General features: G+C 45.4%; 1 protein-coding gene across 16 annotated transcripts in view; it reads right to left on the bottom strand.

The window, feature by feature from the left end:
* POSTN (periostin) overlaps positions 1-15991 on the bottom strand; it is a 106753-nt gene extending 90762 nt beyond the window's left edge. For all 16 annotated transcript variants that reach the window (XM_069640500.1, XM_069640501.1, XM_069640504.1 and 13 more), the window contains exons 1-2: positions 15625-15991; positions 12095-12193 (exon numbers count right to left, since the gene is read on the bottom strand). In XM_069640500.1, the coding sequence (XP_069496601.1) occupies positions 12095-12193; positions 15625-15746 (221 nt within the window). In that variant the 5' untranslated portion in view covers positions 15747-15991. The remainder of the gene's footprint in view (positions 1-12094; positions 12194-15624) is intronic.
* Positions 15992-17684: the final 1693 nt, after the last annotated feature.

The raw sequence follows: 17684 nt of genomic DNA, 5'->3' as shown, positions 1-17684 counted from the left end.
TTGAGTCACACACAGTTTTTCCCTGAACTTATTGTCACAATGTCCAAGGTTGAATTATTTCACATGCTTCAGTGACTTCTTGCAGTGCCCTTTCAATGGTTACCTTTCAGCAAATCCCCAAATCTCTGTGACCGCGGGTGTGAGTACATCATGTACAGTCTAAAGGATGTGCAACAGGTCCTTGGCTGGGGCTATGGAGGGAGGGAGTTATATCTCTAGCATTTGGGAATTTTGGCTAACATTTATCTAAAAACTCTAGCTGTTCTCATGCAACCTTCATAACCGTCTTCAGTCTTGGGACCTCTCACCTTCTCTTCTCAAATGGCATCATCTTACTCTGAACTCCTATCACCCCCTTGTTGCTTCACCAGGTGCACATATCTCTTCTCATTCCCACTGGTCCCCATATGTTAGCTGAGTCTGTGCATCTATCGCTCTGACACCTCCTGCACAGGAAATTCTCTTTCTTGTTTCTCACTTTGGTTAATTCTACCCCTAACTCCTCTGAATACATCAGCTCTTCGTGTTACTCTTTTATCCTTTCTCACCTTCTTTCATATGGTGTTTCTTCACCCCCTTTTGTTCTATCACCTCCTCCTCTTGCTTTCTTGGCAACCCTTCCTACTGGTGTCTCACGACCTACTCATCCAGATGGCTAGCAACCTCCTCCAGGTGGTCGCCACTGCCTCTTCTAAAGGTCTCAACAATGTTCCTCTCTTGTTCTCACCTTTCTTCCTCTGAGACTCTTCGCTCCTCCTTCTCCTGCTCTTTCAACACCTCCTCCTCTAGATGTTTATGTTTGTCTCCCTCCTGTTCATGAACATCATATTGCTGCTCTATCCCCATCTGTTCTTCTCAATGATTCACCACCTTCTCCCATTTGTTACCACTGCCTCTCTCAATTCTCTCAGTACCTCCATGGTTTCTTTACCTCCACCTGTCCTGGTTCTCTCTCACTACCTCCAAGAAATATGTATCTGTTTTCCCCTTTTTACTTTTGCCCCTAACTTGTTCGATTGTTCTCTGTCCCTACCTCGCTCTTCCCAAGACACTCTCTATTCTCCCTTTCAAGTTACCTCCTTCTCATTACTGCCATCCCTTTAACAACTTCCCTCTTCTTTAGCTTCTTCCCAAATAGGATCTCTTCCTGCACACCTCTCTCATTCGCCACACTCCACCACTGCTCTATCCAGACTCCCACCTCTGACTGCAAAATGAAGGATCACATACAGGGGCCTGCCCCTTCCCCTTTGCAACCTCTTTCAGCTATGTTTCACAATAGTTTCACTCAATGGATTGGTGGGTCTGAAGTTACAGGTGGTATTCAACGCACACAGTAGGATCATCCCTCTAACTCGCAATGCAGCTCCATGTAGTTAGCTGAAACTGGAGCTTGACCCATCTTGAATCTGTTTCTTGCCTGTGCATGCTGGGAAGTCTTGAAGAAGAGCTGGGAACTTTCTGGTGTTCTTGTGTTCACAAGTCCCAGGGCTGGTGAACAGGCATGACTGTGGGTGAGGTTTGGCCTTTAACAAGGTTTATGGGACTTAGTTAGATTTTTGATTCACTGTTATCCCTGCTAGTGTTCATGATGCATTGCGCAAATGTGTTTTTTAACAGAGAAGGTAATGTAATTGTAATCTACACTGCCAATGGCTCTGTATTATGGTTAAAGGAAACTTGATCTAATGTGTTTATGTGTCATCAGAGATTAATTTAATAATCTTCCTTATAGTTAACAGATTGGGTTGGAGGTCCCTACTGGGTTATTATTGTTGGATTTTGCACCAGAGGTTTTGAGTGCCTTGGCCACGTATCTTTTTGAATGTCAGTCATATTATGTTTCACTGTACTATGGCCCCAACCCATGTCATTTTTTAAGTCCAGAAATTAGTCATCTTACCTGAATTGCTTGGCACCTATTTTGAAAGCTCTCATATTTAAGCTTAATGCTTCATTGTCCTGTTGGAGTTGTGATCTCCCAAAACTGCTGGACGTGGTAATGTTACACCATGCAGTATCATTCAGTAATCATAGTTTATTATGTCTGATTCATCAACTTTGACTATACTGTGTGTGCATTTGAACATGCATTGCTCTCACCATGCTGGGTTATTGAGAGGAACAGTGTATGCAATAATGCAATGTAAGTTTCTTAAGTAATGTATTATAAGTACCTGGTGGCATATGATGGACTCTTCATCCTTGCCCCCAGTTCACACATTAGGTTCTCTTACACCTCTGCTTCCTATGTGTTACATTGTCCTACTGCTTTATAGAACCAAGACCCTGGTGGTTGTTAATGTGTGGTACAGAGAGATAACTAGTCATGGAGTATTCTCCTCAAACTGCTTCTGAGCCTGTGATACACAAGCACAAGAAATAATCTTATAAAAAGGATGGGTATAACAATATTTTAGATAATCCATAGCTAAGATTTTATCTTAGGTGTGCCATCAGGCACAAGCCGACACATGTTTCATGCCTAAATCGCATTTTCTAAGCTCTTGTGCTGCAGTGTAAATCGCTGTATATCGATGACGATACCCATATTTAGTTAAGATATTATAGACATGTAAACTGGGGCCATAAGTATGCAGTGTCATGTACGTGTAGGTGGAATGCAGGGCCTACTCCTTTGTCTGGTGCCTTCACACCTTTAACCTTATTAGAGTAAGGCCATTTCTTAACAGTACAAAGACAGAGTTCCACATGGACACTTGTCCTCCCATATTATTTCAGTAAGTGGGTATGTTTGTGACTTCCTTGCCATGTCTTGTGTTGAATCACTAGTTGCCAGAAGGTGTTGTCTTCGACCTTATGAAGAAAGATTCTGTACAACTGTTAAGAAATGACTACTGCTTGCACGAGTACGGGAATAAGTCCTGGTTTATATACTCGTACTCAAGCCCACACTACTACTAAACCAGCAACGACCCCAATTAGGCACAACAGGAATGATATACCTGAATAAGGCAAGATTTTGCTGTTCAAGGGGGGGGATGCTAACAGAGACGCAATCAAGCAACAATAGTACTGTGGAACCAAAATAAAGGAATTCTCCAATCAAGGTTCTAGAAAAATAAAGTAGTACTTTTCAATTGAACTACAAATACACAAACACTATTAAAGACACTACAGCCCACTGTGTGAGGAAGTACACAGAATATGCAGACTTTTGGGTGAAAGGCGGCACTCTGGGTATAAAGATAGGGTTCTGTAGGCAAATTGCTTTGCAGTAATGTTCATGTTTGAAGTTGTGCTTTAGAAAGGAGTGGAGTGGGGGGGTCTTACATTTTCTCAAGACCCTTGACACTAGGCAAAGAGTACAGAACCGCTGGACATTACTTAAATGTTCTTATTATGCTTGACAGCATTGATCTGGGAGTCGTATTTCTCACTGAGGCATCAATTCGACATTGAGTCAGTTGGGCCTCATTACAAGGTGGGTGGTAAGGGATTACCGGTACCGGTAGGGCACTGATGCCGGTAATCCCTTACCCCCCTACTACGAGGTCCCTTAGCGGGTCCCTTCCTTAACGCCTGGTTTTACCAGGCGTTATGAAAGGGACCCGTTAAGGGACTTCAGAGCTAATAACAGTAGCGCAATTTGCGGTACCGTTATTAGCACCTTCCCCATTCCCATTGAGCCCTATGGGGGCTCAAATGGGAATGGGGAATGGCTTTTTCAATGGGCACTTACCGGTCCCGCAAAGGTCGGAATAGACTGGTAAGTCCCCATTGAACGGGACCGGACATGATACTGGTATTGGAGGTAGTCATGGCACTAGTAGCGCCATGACTACCTCCAACGTAGTAATGAGGCCCAGTGAGCAGGTCGATTGGGTACAACACTATGCGGTTTACCAACAGCAACAGATCAAAGCTTGAGGAAGTTGGGAGACACTGCACAATGTCTGTTCAGCAGTGCTTTGATGGTTGATGGGTCTAAGATGCAGAGGAAGCAGTGACTGAGCTTCAATATTGAGTAGGTTTGAGACTTTGCATGTCCAAAGCAGCTACAGTGAGTTCTTGCAGTGTGTGAAAGGGTTTTGAAAGGTGTGCGAGACAGCATGAAGTATCTTAATGATGAAAGGAGAGACAATGACAGATGTGTGTGATTGTTGGGTTGCTGTGAGGACCTGCCTATGGTCGAAGAGGTTAAGGTAAGTCCTATTTTTGCCCTTCCCAGCCAGGATGTTTACCACAGAATAGCTCGAAGAGCTGATGCTTTCAGTAAACAGATTCCTGTTTAACAGTTTCTCAGCAGCAGGCAGGCTTCCTCCAAAAGCAGGCTACTTCATATGGTCCTCTGAAGTGGGTAAGAGGATGGTCTTGCCACTTCCCTGAAAGTCTTTATCTCCACCTCTGCAACAGAGGACTTTGAGCAGTATGTCCCCTAATAAAGTTCCAGAAGAAACCTTCTTCTTGTGGTCCACAGATGATTCAGATTTGGGAGTGGGGAGTCTCACCGCCTTATGTACTTATTTTCCCACAGTGGATTTGTCCATTTAAGGCCTCCTGTAAGAGTCCAATCCGGACTGTGGTGACAATAAGACCTGCCTGGTGATGTCATTCCAGAGTGCTGTGTCTACAGGAAGTGGGAAGGGGGCACGGAAGTATGAGTGACTAAATAAATGTCAAGATGCTGAGGCCATCTCCTGAGAACAACATCTGAGCTGGGCTACTATAACTCCTTTACCGTCTATCTTACATCCAAGTGACCCCAGCGATTAGCAACCTGGTGTGACCACTGCATCATGCTGGCAAGGGTTTCTTTAAAGCACTGGTTCTCATGTTTATCCCAAAAAAGGCCAATGAGAAAGGTACAATAACTTGGGTTGTGCAAATGCCAGAACTGCAACCTTAGAGTGAATCGTTCTGAAGTACGTATAAATGTTCCCTCCAAGTCGTAGACGACTACCACGTTGTAGCAGATTTGGCAAGCAAAATCAGGTTTACACTTTGTAAGCAAACAAGTTCGTTTCAGCAGACTGTTTATCAGGAATGTACTTGTTACTCTCTGGCTGTCATGTTGCCAAAATACATGGCATTTCCCTGGGATGTTACAGGACAGTGTAAAACAAAGAGAATACATGTGCACTATATTTGGTAGCATGGAGCTTTTATGAATGTGGTGCCTGGTAAGCAGAGATCACCTTCTGAGTTGGAATTGCCAATATAATTGTGTGTTACAAGAATCAAAAAAGAACAGGCTAGTACACCCTGACATACTGACAAGCGCTTTAAGCGTTTTAATGTGGATCCTCTATTTTCTTTAAATGTGTAGCAAATAGTACTTCTACTGTTTTCAGTCGCCTTTGAATCTGTCGACCATGGTCTGGGTTAGGGGCACAGTGTCAGCCTGGATTTCAATCTTCTTGGGTGGCATGTATGGAGCGGTCTCCTTGCCACCTGTCATCTCCTCCCACCACCACACTCCATGTAGTGTCCCAGAGGGTTTCTCTACCTCTCACTGGTATTGTTTAATATGTTCGTTCAATTGTGAAGTTCATCGCATTGCTTTTAGTATGAAGATGACACCTAGATCATGTCCAATTGTACTGGTGGTAAGGGCGTTGCTGATGCTCAATGTGTCATCGGTATGAGTGCCTTTAGAGAATGGAAGGCCACTGAAGGACTGAAACTGAACAGTGGAAAAAGAGTGATTCTACTGGTCACAGTTTTCCCCATTGTGTGTTTTTGCCTAGTAATACAGTCTGCTTCCCGTTGCTGGTTAATGCCGTCAACAATCGGTGTGTTTCCCTGGACCCTAATCTTTTCTTAAAAGTCACAGATTGGTGCAATAGCATTTGTTATGCTTCGACCATCCGTGCCTTTCCTCTTCTTAATGTCAGGTCTCTTCATATCACTGTGGCAATGAAATTGGTGCTGACTATTGTAGCATCATTGCAGTTGGACTGCATGACCTAGTGCACGTTTCCAAAATGTTTCCTGGGGTATCTTTAAACTAGACAAAGTAGCCAGCCTCTTCCCAAGTGCCTGCAAGTGTCTGTGCTGCCCACCCAGGATGTATTACACATCTCATAGAGTGTGATATTAGAGGTACTTCGAAAGACTCATAAGGCATGAGATTTGATAGGTCCCCCATTTTTTATTGCGAAATGGCAAACTCATCAGCACCCTTGGTACGTGTGCCCCTCTGCGCTATGTACAATGCTTAACTTGCAAGGATGGGTGGTTGATCTTTTACCACGTCACGCCTGGCAAGTTGGAGACTTCCTGATTTTTAAATTAAAAAAACAAATCAGTCTCTTTTCTCAGTCAAACTATGCAATGACTCTTAATCCTTGTAGATCATGGCTTCTGTTTGATTGGTTCGTTCAACAAATCCAGACCACCCCAATGTCAATATAGGCTTTATCAAATTCAGCCAAAAAACGACATGTATTATAAAAAAGTACATATGTGACCTTTTATGCCATCACAATCTGTATATTCTTCCAGTATATACATAATGTACAAATATAGTCTGAAGAAAACACAATCATCTGGTTTAATTCAGCGTGGCTGGGCTCACGGTTTTTTTCTTTTTTTGCTGTCTTAATGTACAACGTTATGCTGTATAATCATGGCCCCAGTCCATGTGCAGCGTGTGGGTGTAGTGTACCCTTGGGGGAGATTTCAATGGGAAACAGATGCGGGGTTTGCAGAAATCTCCAAATTACCACATGCAGACCCACTCATTTTCCCTTTATGTCATTGGATCCCCCCCAGCCGTACAAATACAATGTTGGCAGCAATCCCTCACTAGAACTCAGCAGATTTGAACGTTAAAAAAAAGTTTTTCCACATACTGCTGGCAACAGTAACTCATGCTATTTTTTTTTCCAGCTAAGCCTCATTTTACAATCCCGGTGGAAGTGCAGACACTCGTTACTGTAGCACTTATGTATATAAAAAATCACCCAATAAATTCCAGATAGTATTTTTAGTCTTTGAACGGGCTGGTCTGGAAATGCACGGCGTCTCCATTTCCACTTTATAGGCGACAGTGACCCTTACTCGTGGCCTACAAAACTCTGCTGCATTGTAAGAGACCCAGCTTGGGTCCACTCTGAGCTGGATATGGAGGGAGGCATTCACTGAGCTTTGAGCAAGCAGGCCAACGCGATGACATTTGAATGACGTCCATCTTATGCTATGGATGCTGGGGAATTCTGGCACTGTCTGGAGAATGGTCTGGACGCCTCTCAGAGAGAAAAGTTAAAGGCGCTCTCCTAATTGGAACAGATGCTCTGGATCTGTACTGTAAAGCTGTTTATTAACAAAAGCATTACTTTGGTGTGAATATAAATCGCACAGATTTTCGACTCTCCACTATAAATGCCAAGTCAAGGCCATTTTACAAAGTGTTTAAAGTAGTATATTTTTTCCATATCTCCTTCCTCCACAGAGTACTTGTGGCCATGCACATGGAAAGCTAAGTTAACCTCTTCTATGGAAATTATATGGATTAGCAACTGGGAGGTGCAGCTCAGCCAATCAGATGGCTCGGAATGCGGACATTAGCAGGCTATAATGGCCCCATTTGGAGTTGCCGAACCGGTTCCCCATACATCCCGATTTGGTAAGAGATGTAAATTACAACTATGTTTATTGAAAATGTTGATAAGGCACAAGGTGAGTAAAGATAGATAACAATAGGTCATTATGTCCCAAATTGCTGTATGTCTGCCAAATGCACAAATATAAACACTGCATTATATTGTAGTAGTCATTTATACAACACATGTTACCATTGGTATGGTCTCAAAGCGTTTTGTGCTTGAAATGGCCTTGGGGACCATAGTCCAGGTATGGGAAAGTTCTTAGAGGAAGCTTAAGATGCGTGTGTGCATTTGGCCAAGATTAGGACTTACGAGGGCTGGCTAGGCTCCGGTATGCATCCCAAGAGCTCAGGCATGTGGATGGGTGCTGAAGGAGATCACCACAGAGCAGCGCTAGTGAAGGAGAGTCGATATTCACCCAGCTAGATCGATATTTCTCAGAGGTTCTCACTGTACTGTAATGGCAGAAGTGTTGGGGCAAGTCTGGTTTTTCAGTGTGAAGCGGTTATGTGACCAGCTAGACCGAATTTGTCATAGTCATTGTGTTTTAAAGTGTCTGGATTGATAGCCGTGCCTGCGGCAGATGTCCACCAAAGTGGTGCATTTATACATACCTTGAGCTCAGATCGAGATTATCTTTGGTGTCGCTGTCTCATCCGATCGTCTGTGGGGAAGAAAAAGCCAGCTAGCTTTGCAGACTTCCTAGACACTATGGACAGACTACCCTCAAGTCTATCGAGTGAAATAGACTGGCTTTCCTTGAACATCTTTCTAAGCAGGACAGAAAGGCTACCATAGAATGTTAGTGTAATGAGATTCTCTAAGTGCAATTGACAGTCTACCTATTTTTCTTACTACATATCTTCGAAGTTCTGAGAATGCTAACCAAAGGAGTCCACTAAGAGTAAAATCAAGGATACCTGTATATAACCACTGTGCGTTACAATAGCTAACTTAAGCCGTTATACATGCAATGGAGGGTTACCAACATATATCTTTGAGCGTCATGGGTGGCCTAAAGATTATACGATACTAATGATCTAAGTGTAACACATGTGTTAACCTGCATGTGCTTGTTTCTTGTTGCAATGCCAGGCTACCCGCATATCTAGGTACAACACCATGGCTATTCTTACAGGTACCGTAAGCATATAAAAGGGCTTATATCAAGAAACAATCAGGTCCAGAACCAAGGGCCCAGAGCAGTGGCAAGCTATCCCAACCAATCTATAAGCACAGGAGGGTCAATTCTAATACATCTTCTTAGTGCAATTAACAGTTTGTCCTCAAAGGTGCATTGAGCCGGTTCACCCTATGATCTTCAGAGTGCTGGGGATACCGTCATAAAACATCTGTGTTAATGGAAAGGCTAGTGAGAGAGTGCTATGCCATTCCTACCCCCAAAGTCCACCTAAGTGTGTCACATTTCCTACCCCCAAATCCATCTAAGCGCGTCACATTTCCTATCCCCAAATCCATCTAAGTGCGTCACATTTCCTACCCCCAAATCCATCTGTGTTACATTTTCCACTCCCCAATCCATCTATAAGCTACATCATTCCTACCTCCACAAATCCATTGATGTGTGCCACATTTGCTACTCCCAAAATCCATCTAAGTGATACATCATTCGTACACCCCTAAAATCACACCCACCAGCCAATCGCATGGGGCAGAGGCGGGAGGAGGGAAGGAGAAAGGCCAGGGGAAGGATTGGGGTGGAAACCAGGAAAAGGAGCTGCAGAACAAGAGAAAAAGGGATGAAAACACAGAGGAAAGAGAGCATGGTGGAGGGGGCAAGAAGAGGGCACTCACCTAGAATGGGACTGCTGCAGCTGGAGCCGCATGGGCCTGCTGCCGATGGGTCAAGGAAACTAGGCTTTTCCAAGCCAATCACAGGGGGCAGAGGCAGGGTGACATTTTATTAGTGAAGAGTTTTAAAGAAAGCAGCGCAAAGGCAGTTATTAACAATTGGGACTAGAGCTGACATGTCATCACCAAATATTGTATTGAAGTTGTTTTATTTGTCAGTTCAACGGTTGGGGTAGGTTTTAGCATGTTTGTGAGATATGCCTTTTTGACGTGCCCTTTAAGGAACCAGCAAAGAAGTGTAGCGAGCATGTGTACTGCCACTACACATGGCCCTTTTTTTAGCATACACAGTGGATCTGCTCAAGTTAGTTTGTGGGCTTGTGGACCCATAAGGTCAAGAATGTTAAAACGAAGGCTCACTCAATTTCATTATTTAAATATTGCGGTCTGTAAATTAATTTTTTTTGGGATATTCGAAATACAAAGTTGGATTGTAACCATTCCATGGGCTGATAAGCCCAGCCCGTGAGGCAGTCAGGGGGTCTCAAACGGTGAATTAACCCTGTGGGTACAATACAGGAGGACTGCCCTTTCCCCAGTTTTTTTTTCTTCACATGACAGCAGCAAACACAGTTTAGATACACTTTTCAAAAGGTGTGAACCTCAGCATTTGGTCCAGGAAATAGTGCCGAGGGAAGTGAAGGACTTTGCCCCGTTCTCGCTGAAGACCAAAGGCGGTTCCCTTCATGCTGGAAAGAGGCACATGACTTGTCGCAAACTCTGAGCTAACTATGAACATGTTAGTAAAGAGGAAAAAAAAAGAAGAAAAAAAAAATCTGGGACATTTTCACTTTCAAAACAAGGGGTGTCCAGCTGGTTGACACTCTCTTCCTGAACCATACATAGCAACTAGATGTCGTGCAAATGCAACATGGTGAATGCTGAGTGGGGAGTGGTGCAATAGGCTGCGAGCAATGCTAGTTTGTGTAGAGTTCAATAAAAATTACAGTACCACCATTTATTAACAGTTTTTTTTTCTTGGAAAGGGGTGGGGCATAATCGACCCCATTGAATACTAACATCCAGACATTTTTTTTGGTTGCATTTTCACAATGAGGAATTATGAAAAAGAGTACCGTAAAATGAATGCTATTGGAAGCTATGTGCAAAAGTGAAGTTTCATGGGGCTGTCTCATCTGACACAAAGGGCTGGATATGAATATTTTGCAACTGAGGGGAACTGCTCCAAAATAAGACTGGGGCATTTGTATTCCAGAATGGAATCCAGCATGCTGCTATGGGTGAGGTTTGCGCGCAGTATAACGGGGAACGTATCTGGTGTACGTGTGTGCACCAGGCACACAAAGTGTAACCAATACTGAGTTGAGCTCTGCAGGAACACGAACACCGGCATTGCTAACCTGCGGGAGCTATTGCCTGTGCCTTCATCTCTGTCCTTTAACTGCCCCTCCCCCACTTCATCCAAAATGAACTATAAAGATAAATGTCGACGTTATAACAAAGTGAGTGATGTTAAAAGAACGTATTCGATTGGACACGAAGAAACACGCCCAGTGCTCGTAAGTGCGTATGTAAAGAATAGGTTTCAAACGGCCCTGGAGACTGACGTAGCCCGCCCATGCCCCCGGGTAACATTCCGCCATAATGGGACCCAATATTCCCGCCCGTTATGCCTCGGCACTGGTCTCGAGCGCGGCTTGAGGAAAGATAGGAACCGACTTGCCTATTTGCGAGTAGAATTGCTCAAGTCAAAGCAGGAGGTCCGTTAATACGAAACGGTCCTGTCCCGCGCGCGCGCCCTCAGGGCCTGTGACTCATGTATGAACTTGCTCCCGCCTGGGAGCCCGCGTGCAGCTCGGGTTTCCTTCGCACGCCGTGCCCACTTCTGGCTTATTTTGGAGTACTTTCACAGAAAGGTTCGGATTTAAGGGAGGGGGGAAACGAGTGCGCGTGAGACTACAGTCAGATGTCTGTGAGAGGCACTTGGAGCCGAGGGCGGGAAAAGGGCAGTGTGGCGTAGCACACAATGGGACGTGAAAGGGGTTGCACAAATGTAGCTATGGAGTCTACTCCTTGACATACAAGGTAGGTGAGCTGAATCAAAAAGGCGCCTCGGGCAGTAGTGGCCCCGGCTGGAGTGAGTTCGACACATTTGAGGGGACGTTGTTTAACGGTCTTAGCCAATTTAAACAGCGCAGCCCACGCCCCACTAGCCAATGTGGCGCCCGAAAAATGTCACATTATTTCTTTCACACACTTGATTGAACTGTGCAGGGAGGTTAACTCATACAGAAGAAATTAATCGATATTTTCTAATCCGTGCTCCTCATTTTGAAAAATCTAATAAACGATGTGCTACACCCACCACCTCACATCTGTTTAGCACACATTCGCCTAAAGGACCCCTGTTTAGAAGCATGTGTGTCAATAAATATGAAGAGGGATTTTCTCCCACTTAATCCCAGGCCACTCGTGCTGCCTTTGGGGCCTGGCGTTCCCTTAAAGAACAGACGATATTTTGGCAGGCAGACAACCCGAGTGGCTGCGTGCTGATGTTCATGTATGCCCTGAAAGCGTCCCGTGAGCACTACATTGTAAACGGCCGCTGAACTGGCATGCACATGTCTGCATCTAGGGCTGGCATCTTTTCCCCAAACTGCCCCGGGGGAAGCGTGTGGCCAGATACTTACGCCCGCTTGCCACAGATCGTGCCCTGGTACCAGTTCCTGCAGGTGCTGAAGTACTTTTTCTTTGTTCCCATAACTTGCTGGAGAGCGCAGACATTGGGGCTGCAGGGAAAGAAGAAAAAAAAACACCACTCTTAATTAGCGCAGTTGAATTACAAATGCATGACTTTTATTATCTGGTTTACGTGTTGGCAGGTCCTCCAGAAGTCATTTTAATTGGCAACAGCAGTGGTTTACGCTGGTTCCCCCGTGCCCCATCCCTTAACCCCACTATGTCTCGTGGGGTCAAACAGGAACTCTGCCTCCCTATAACCTTAGCCCTGATAATCAATCTCTTGTACAGCCCTTAGACAAAATCATCCCTTCTCTATCTCCAGAAAGAGTGCATTTTTCAGCCATGCACAATCATTTGCAAAACACATGAGTAGCAAAATCCCACCTCGGCTGCACTACTTGATCACGTGTTACATTTGCGGACCGCAGTTATGTGCGTCCTGGTCTCACAGAGAGAGTGGTCGCCCCCCAACCCCCCAAACAAGCCACCCCCCCCTTCCGCCTGGTCCTATTTCTAAAGGATCGTGTTGGTAATTGGTGTTACGTACAGTTGTGTTAAAGAGTCTGTATGCGCCGTTTAGCTTTCGGAGGGCATCCTTTGTTCTGCACCGGGGGATGCCTTTGTTCTACCACGTTTCCACCTCTGAGTGATATGCTGATTATTTATTTATTTATTTTTCTTTATTGTGCATTTGGTTAATTAATAAAAGCACATATTTACAGAAAATCACATCATTCAATGAATTACATAAAATATTCAGGCACATATGCCGGGTACACAACAAAAAAAACTCAAGAGCAGAGGCGTTGCTAGGAGGTCCTAGGGGCTATACCCCGGGATCTTTTGGTTGTAGCCCAGGATAGAAGCTCAGGAGCTACAACCAAAAGGCTGTAGCTAGCCCGAGTCTCGACAGTCCCGACATTAGCATAGCCCCGGATCTTTTCCAGACCTAGCAACACCCCTGCTTAAGAGCACACCGTGTGCAAATGAAATAAGTACCTTATGCACATGTGAAGTAAGGGCCAGCCTTATCTCTAGTTAGAGGACGGGGGGAGGGATACTATATATCTCAAGGAAGTAGGGGTTCCGTGTGCAATGCCTGCTGCAGAGAAGTTGAGGGGTATATCGAAGAGGGCCTCTGTATTACACAAGGACTTTCTGTGTGTTGTGGAACCTGGACACATTGCCACCACAATCAGTGTCCCAGCACCATTGAGCAGATAGGGGTCTAACCCCACCCTCCCCCCTGAAATGTTGGGCTATGTTGACTCCACTTGGCTGACCTACAGAGCCGTGGCCTGACAGAACAGGACACAGCCATTAAACGCGCCTGAGCTTCACTGTTAACAAAGGCCCTGAGAATACAATCATAAAGCATTTCATTGTTAGCACCTGCGTTCGTATGCATACGTTTTTAGGCAATAGAAATCGTGATGGGGGTTAGTACTAGCATGTCAGGGGAGTGATGGTAGGGGTAATGGGGAACAGGAAACAGCTCATTCTCACAGCAGGCCTTAACTGTCTGGTATCAGACGTGCAGGAGAGCGTTAACTGCTTGTAACATTAAAGCGGCACTAGACTACTCACATAATGCCCCCACACAAATAAGTTTGCCCCTCCCCTACGGTCTCCGAGGTTAGTGTATTTCCCAACATTTGAAAGGGTAGCCCCCAAACCCCTGCCCCCCACATTTTACCCTAGGTGCACTGTGCTTCAAATGCATCAAGTTGACCACCTGTGCCCACTGAGCGTGTTCAGCTTGGCTTGTCCAAATGGGCAGTCCCGGACAGCTTCATCCCATTACTATGAGTGGAGCAATAATGCCCTCACAGTGTCTAAGGGCAAGCCTTGCGCACGAGTGACTGCCACACGGTGCCGAGCACTGCCAAACTCCCTCCCTGCTGTGCACCCAAGGCACGGCTCAGCTCCCGTGAGTGGGAAGCCGTGCCTTTGTTCCAGGGCTGTAACCGAATCATCGCTTTCTTCCGCCGCTCGCCACTATTTGGAATACCAGACACTCCTAAGTAAATAGCCCCGCAGTCGTGCGGGTCTTAAAGGCGCCCGCCCTGCCTCTGTCTGTGGAAGCAGGGCCCCCGCGGTTTACATCGGAACGGACGCCAATTCCCAATAAACTCCGCCTGATTTTACTGGTAACCAAAACACATGCAACATGCACATTTCTCAAATACAATGCGGCGCTGGGACATTGTTATGGCTGGTGTTGAATTGGAATAATCTTGAACAATGAGAACTGTTCGTTTACATAATTATACCAATCGACGGGTTGATCAGAACGCATGCATAGAATGAGTGCACATGCAAATACAGTAAACAACAATTAAAAGCACACTACCCAGTGCTGAACAACTGAAAGAAGGCTAACATGGCAGGTAGTGTCAGAACCGCTGACGATGTGTGGGGGCCCATTTCAACGTGATGGTTGGGAGCCCCATGCTTAGGCGCAAAACACTCTCAGGCACCTTACAGTGGTGACAAAGATGAGGTTAATAGCCGCTGAGTATCACGAGACAGCCAGCCAGCAGGAGCAGAAACACGAAATGACCACTGAAGAACTCTGAAGCCTTCTTTATCAGCAAGTGGCTGACGTGGAGGAACCATTGTTAGATTCAAAGAGGCGAGAACACTTCTGTAAATGGGAAGACACACGCAGCTTGTAATGGGAGCGCTCAAAGCGCATATGTTAAGCACCAGAACGAAAACAGAGAAACACATATATTTCTGTGTTACAAGACAGCTGACTGGCAACATGGGGGCAGTTGCAGGGGGCCCCGTGAGGCTCGAGGTCCCTTGGAAAAACGTGAAATGACCTGACGCCGTCCCTGTGTACTGTTATACAAAACAATGCATAAGGATTGCATCTACTTTCCTGTATGGCTGTATAAACTCATTTGAGGCTCTGCGTTTTGCAATTATCCACAAACAGCTACCTTTCAATCCCCTAATCTTCAAAAGACAAAAAGTGTGAAACAATCCAGTGTGACATGTTTCAGGTTCTCAGACACTAGTGGGGTGTGTTCGTTCTCTAGTATTCCAACACTAGAATGTTGTTAAGTAAAAATGCAGCTTCACACTTCCAGTTGTCATTCCAGGCAAACGTTTTTTAGTCACTTTAAGGCGTTTTTTGAATGCACTCTGAAAACCTTGGAATGCTGCCAAGACATCTGGCATAATATTTCATTTATCATATGAATGGTTGCGCTTTTCACATCTATTCTACATTTCAAAAGAGGTAATGGGCCAGTGGTGTACTTATATTAGTTTAGTGCACGGGGCACAGGGCATTTCTATTGTGTTGTTTGCACCACTTGCTGTATACCTGAACCACCCACCAAGCCATGGATCATGTATTTTCCTTAATAACTACATTAGTAAAACTTTACATTTTCATCAGATGACTTTTCTCATTCACTTAACTTCCCCCAAACGCTTGCCAAATATTTAAAAGCGACACACTTACCCTTCCTTCTTCGCCCTGATTCGACTGTGGGACAGGATTTTGTCATAGTACGCGGAGGAGTCTGCGGGGTCAAATGCAGAAAGCAAGAAGAGGGCAAAGGCTGGCAGGAAGAGGAGCTTCATCGTGTCGTCCCCTTATTGTTGCTGACTAGTCAAAAAGGAGAACTGGCAGGGGATCTGCCGAGCCCCTTCATTATATACCGGCTTCAGGGCAGTGGGAGGGGAGCAAGCAACAACCCGAGACACTGCAACACCCCCAGGAGCATCAGCACTTTCCATCTGTCAGCTCCAGTCTGGGGGGTGCCCACGCAGCCTGGCTGTGCCGCAGAGCCTTCCAAGGTTGCTCTGCATGTCAGTGACCTGTAACTGGCGCGTGTGCATTTTGCAAGCTCCGACACCTATGCACAATGCAGGCATTTTGAAGAGAGAGGGGAAGTCGCACAATCAGAGCCCTGCCCGTGGAACTAATTGGAAGCACACACCTTACCTGTATGTCTCTTATTTCGATTTCTGGTGGTGTCCCTTTTTTGGATCGCACAATGCTCTCACTGGATTCGTTCCAAGATTAATCGAAAAGAAACGTAACAGCCACTCATAAACTTCGAATATTAGCGGCCACTGCCAGCCTTTGATTTGATGCAGATTGGTCGCACCAATCACCACATTCTATTTTAAGGCATTTGGACAGAGCACCAACACCCAATTACCACATGCTGATTCTGAACTGGACATTGAGTTGCCTTTGAGTGACAGGTTAAATGCCGCTATGGACAGGCAGGCTTTTCAGCTAAGCGGAAGTGACGTCTAGCCTAGTTGGCTTGGAAAACCCCAACGACCCGGGCCCCTGTATACACCAACACTTGTCCCCATCCCAACAATCATTACTTAAAATAGTCCAATGCCAACCCTCTGGGAAAAATGCACTCGCCCCCATTGGCTGATCACAGAACGCTCCTTCGGTCAAACAGCCTAATTATGGTGACGTCATCTACCCCTAATTATATTGCAGAAGTCGAAATGAATATACGAACAGTGACTTTTGCTCCAGCAGTCTGGCACTTGCGCGCACAGGTACATTGCTAGGGCTCCCCTGTGGTGTGCGGCTGATGCTTATTTTATGGCTTCCGAAAGAGAACACCTCTGATCAGGGGATCCTAAAACCCAGGAAGCTTGCATTAATGTTCAAAGGGTGGAGTGTGTCCCGCAGAATCATGCCGGGGCTCGGTAGTACCAAAGGACGTGTTCCCAAGTGACTCCACGTTTGCAGCAGTGCAAACCATTCAGGGCAGTTTCTAGCCAACTTGGTGCCCAGGCCGAAACACCAGGATGCGCCCGCCCACACCCTCCATCCTGACTGGCAACACGTCACTCCCAAACTACTCCTCCGTGCAGTGCGACAAAACCCCTCCTCAATATGAATAAATAATTGCTGTATAAATGAAGCTAGTTTCATTATATTGTAATTCATGTACTTTACAGAAGAATTCTGATGTGAAAACACGGATGTTGCTGCCCAAGTAAATGGTTTTTCTGTCACCTGCTCTTAGTGAAGGCCGTGCCTGAATGCAGTTTCAAACTGTCCGTACTGGCACACTGCGGTGTGACCAGCCTACTCTGGTCTGAGGGCCCACTGATTAGTGGCCCTGTGTTGCAGGTGCTCTGTTTGTACCACCTCACTAGTATTTTGCACGGGGCAATACTAGGCTAACTATATGAATTATTTTCTGATAGCAGGTTATCATTCCAAGATGGACAGTCTGGGCCACTCTTATTGTACTCTTTCAAAATACCTCTCTGAGAGAGGGAAAGGGGACAAATAGCACCAATGAGGATATCTGTATGCTTTGCATTAAATCACAGAGCATTTCAGGACTATAACAGTGATCAGAGATCTCTATATTGGATAAACAAGTCTCTGATAAAAGGATTGTATGTGTGAATCTCTAAATTCATAACCGATGTGGCTTGGTGCTCACATCACGGTTCACAACACACCCTAACATTAACATTTTTGTAACAATGAACCATACATGCTCATTTGGACAGCTTAAGTTTATGGAT

Source organism: Ambystoma mexicanum, chromosome 7q, assembly GCF_040938575.1.
Source record: "Ambystoma mexicanum isolate Mex_15411 chromosome 7q, UKY_AmexF1_1, whole genome shotgun sequence".
NCBI classification, from domain to species: Eukaryota; Metazoa; Chordata; class Amphibia; order Caudata; family Ambystomatidae; genus Ambystoma; species Ambystoma mexicanum.
Note: the sequence above shows the minus strand (reverse complement) of the source record. Positions and strands in the feature narration are given on the sequence as shown.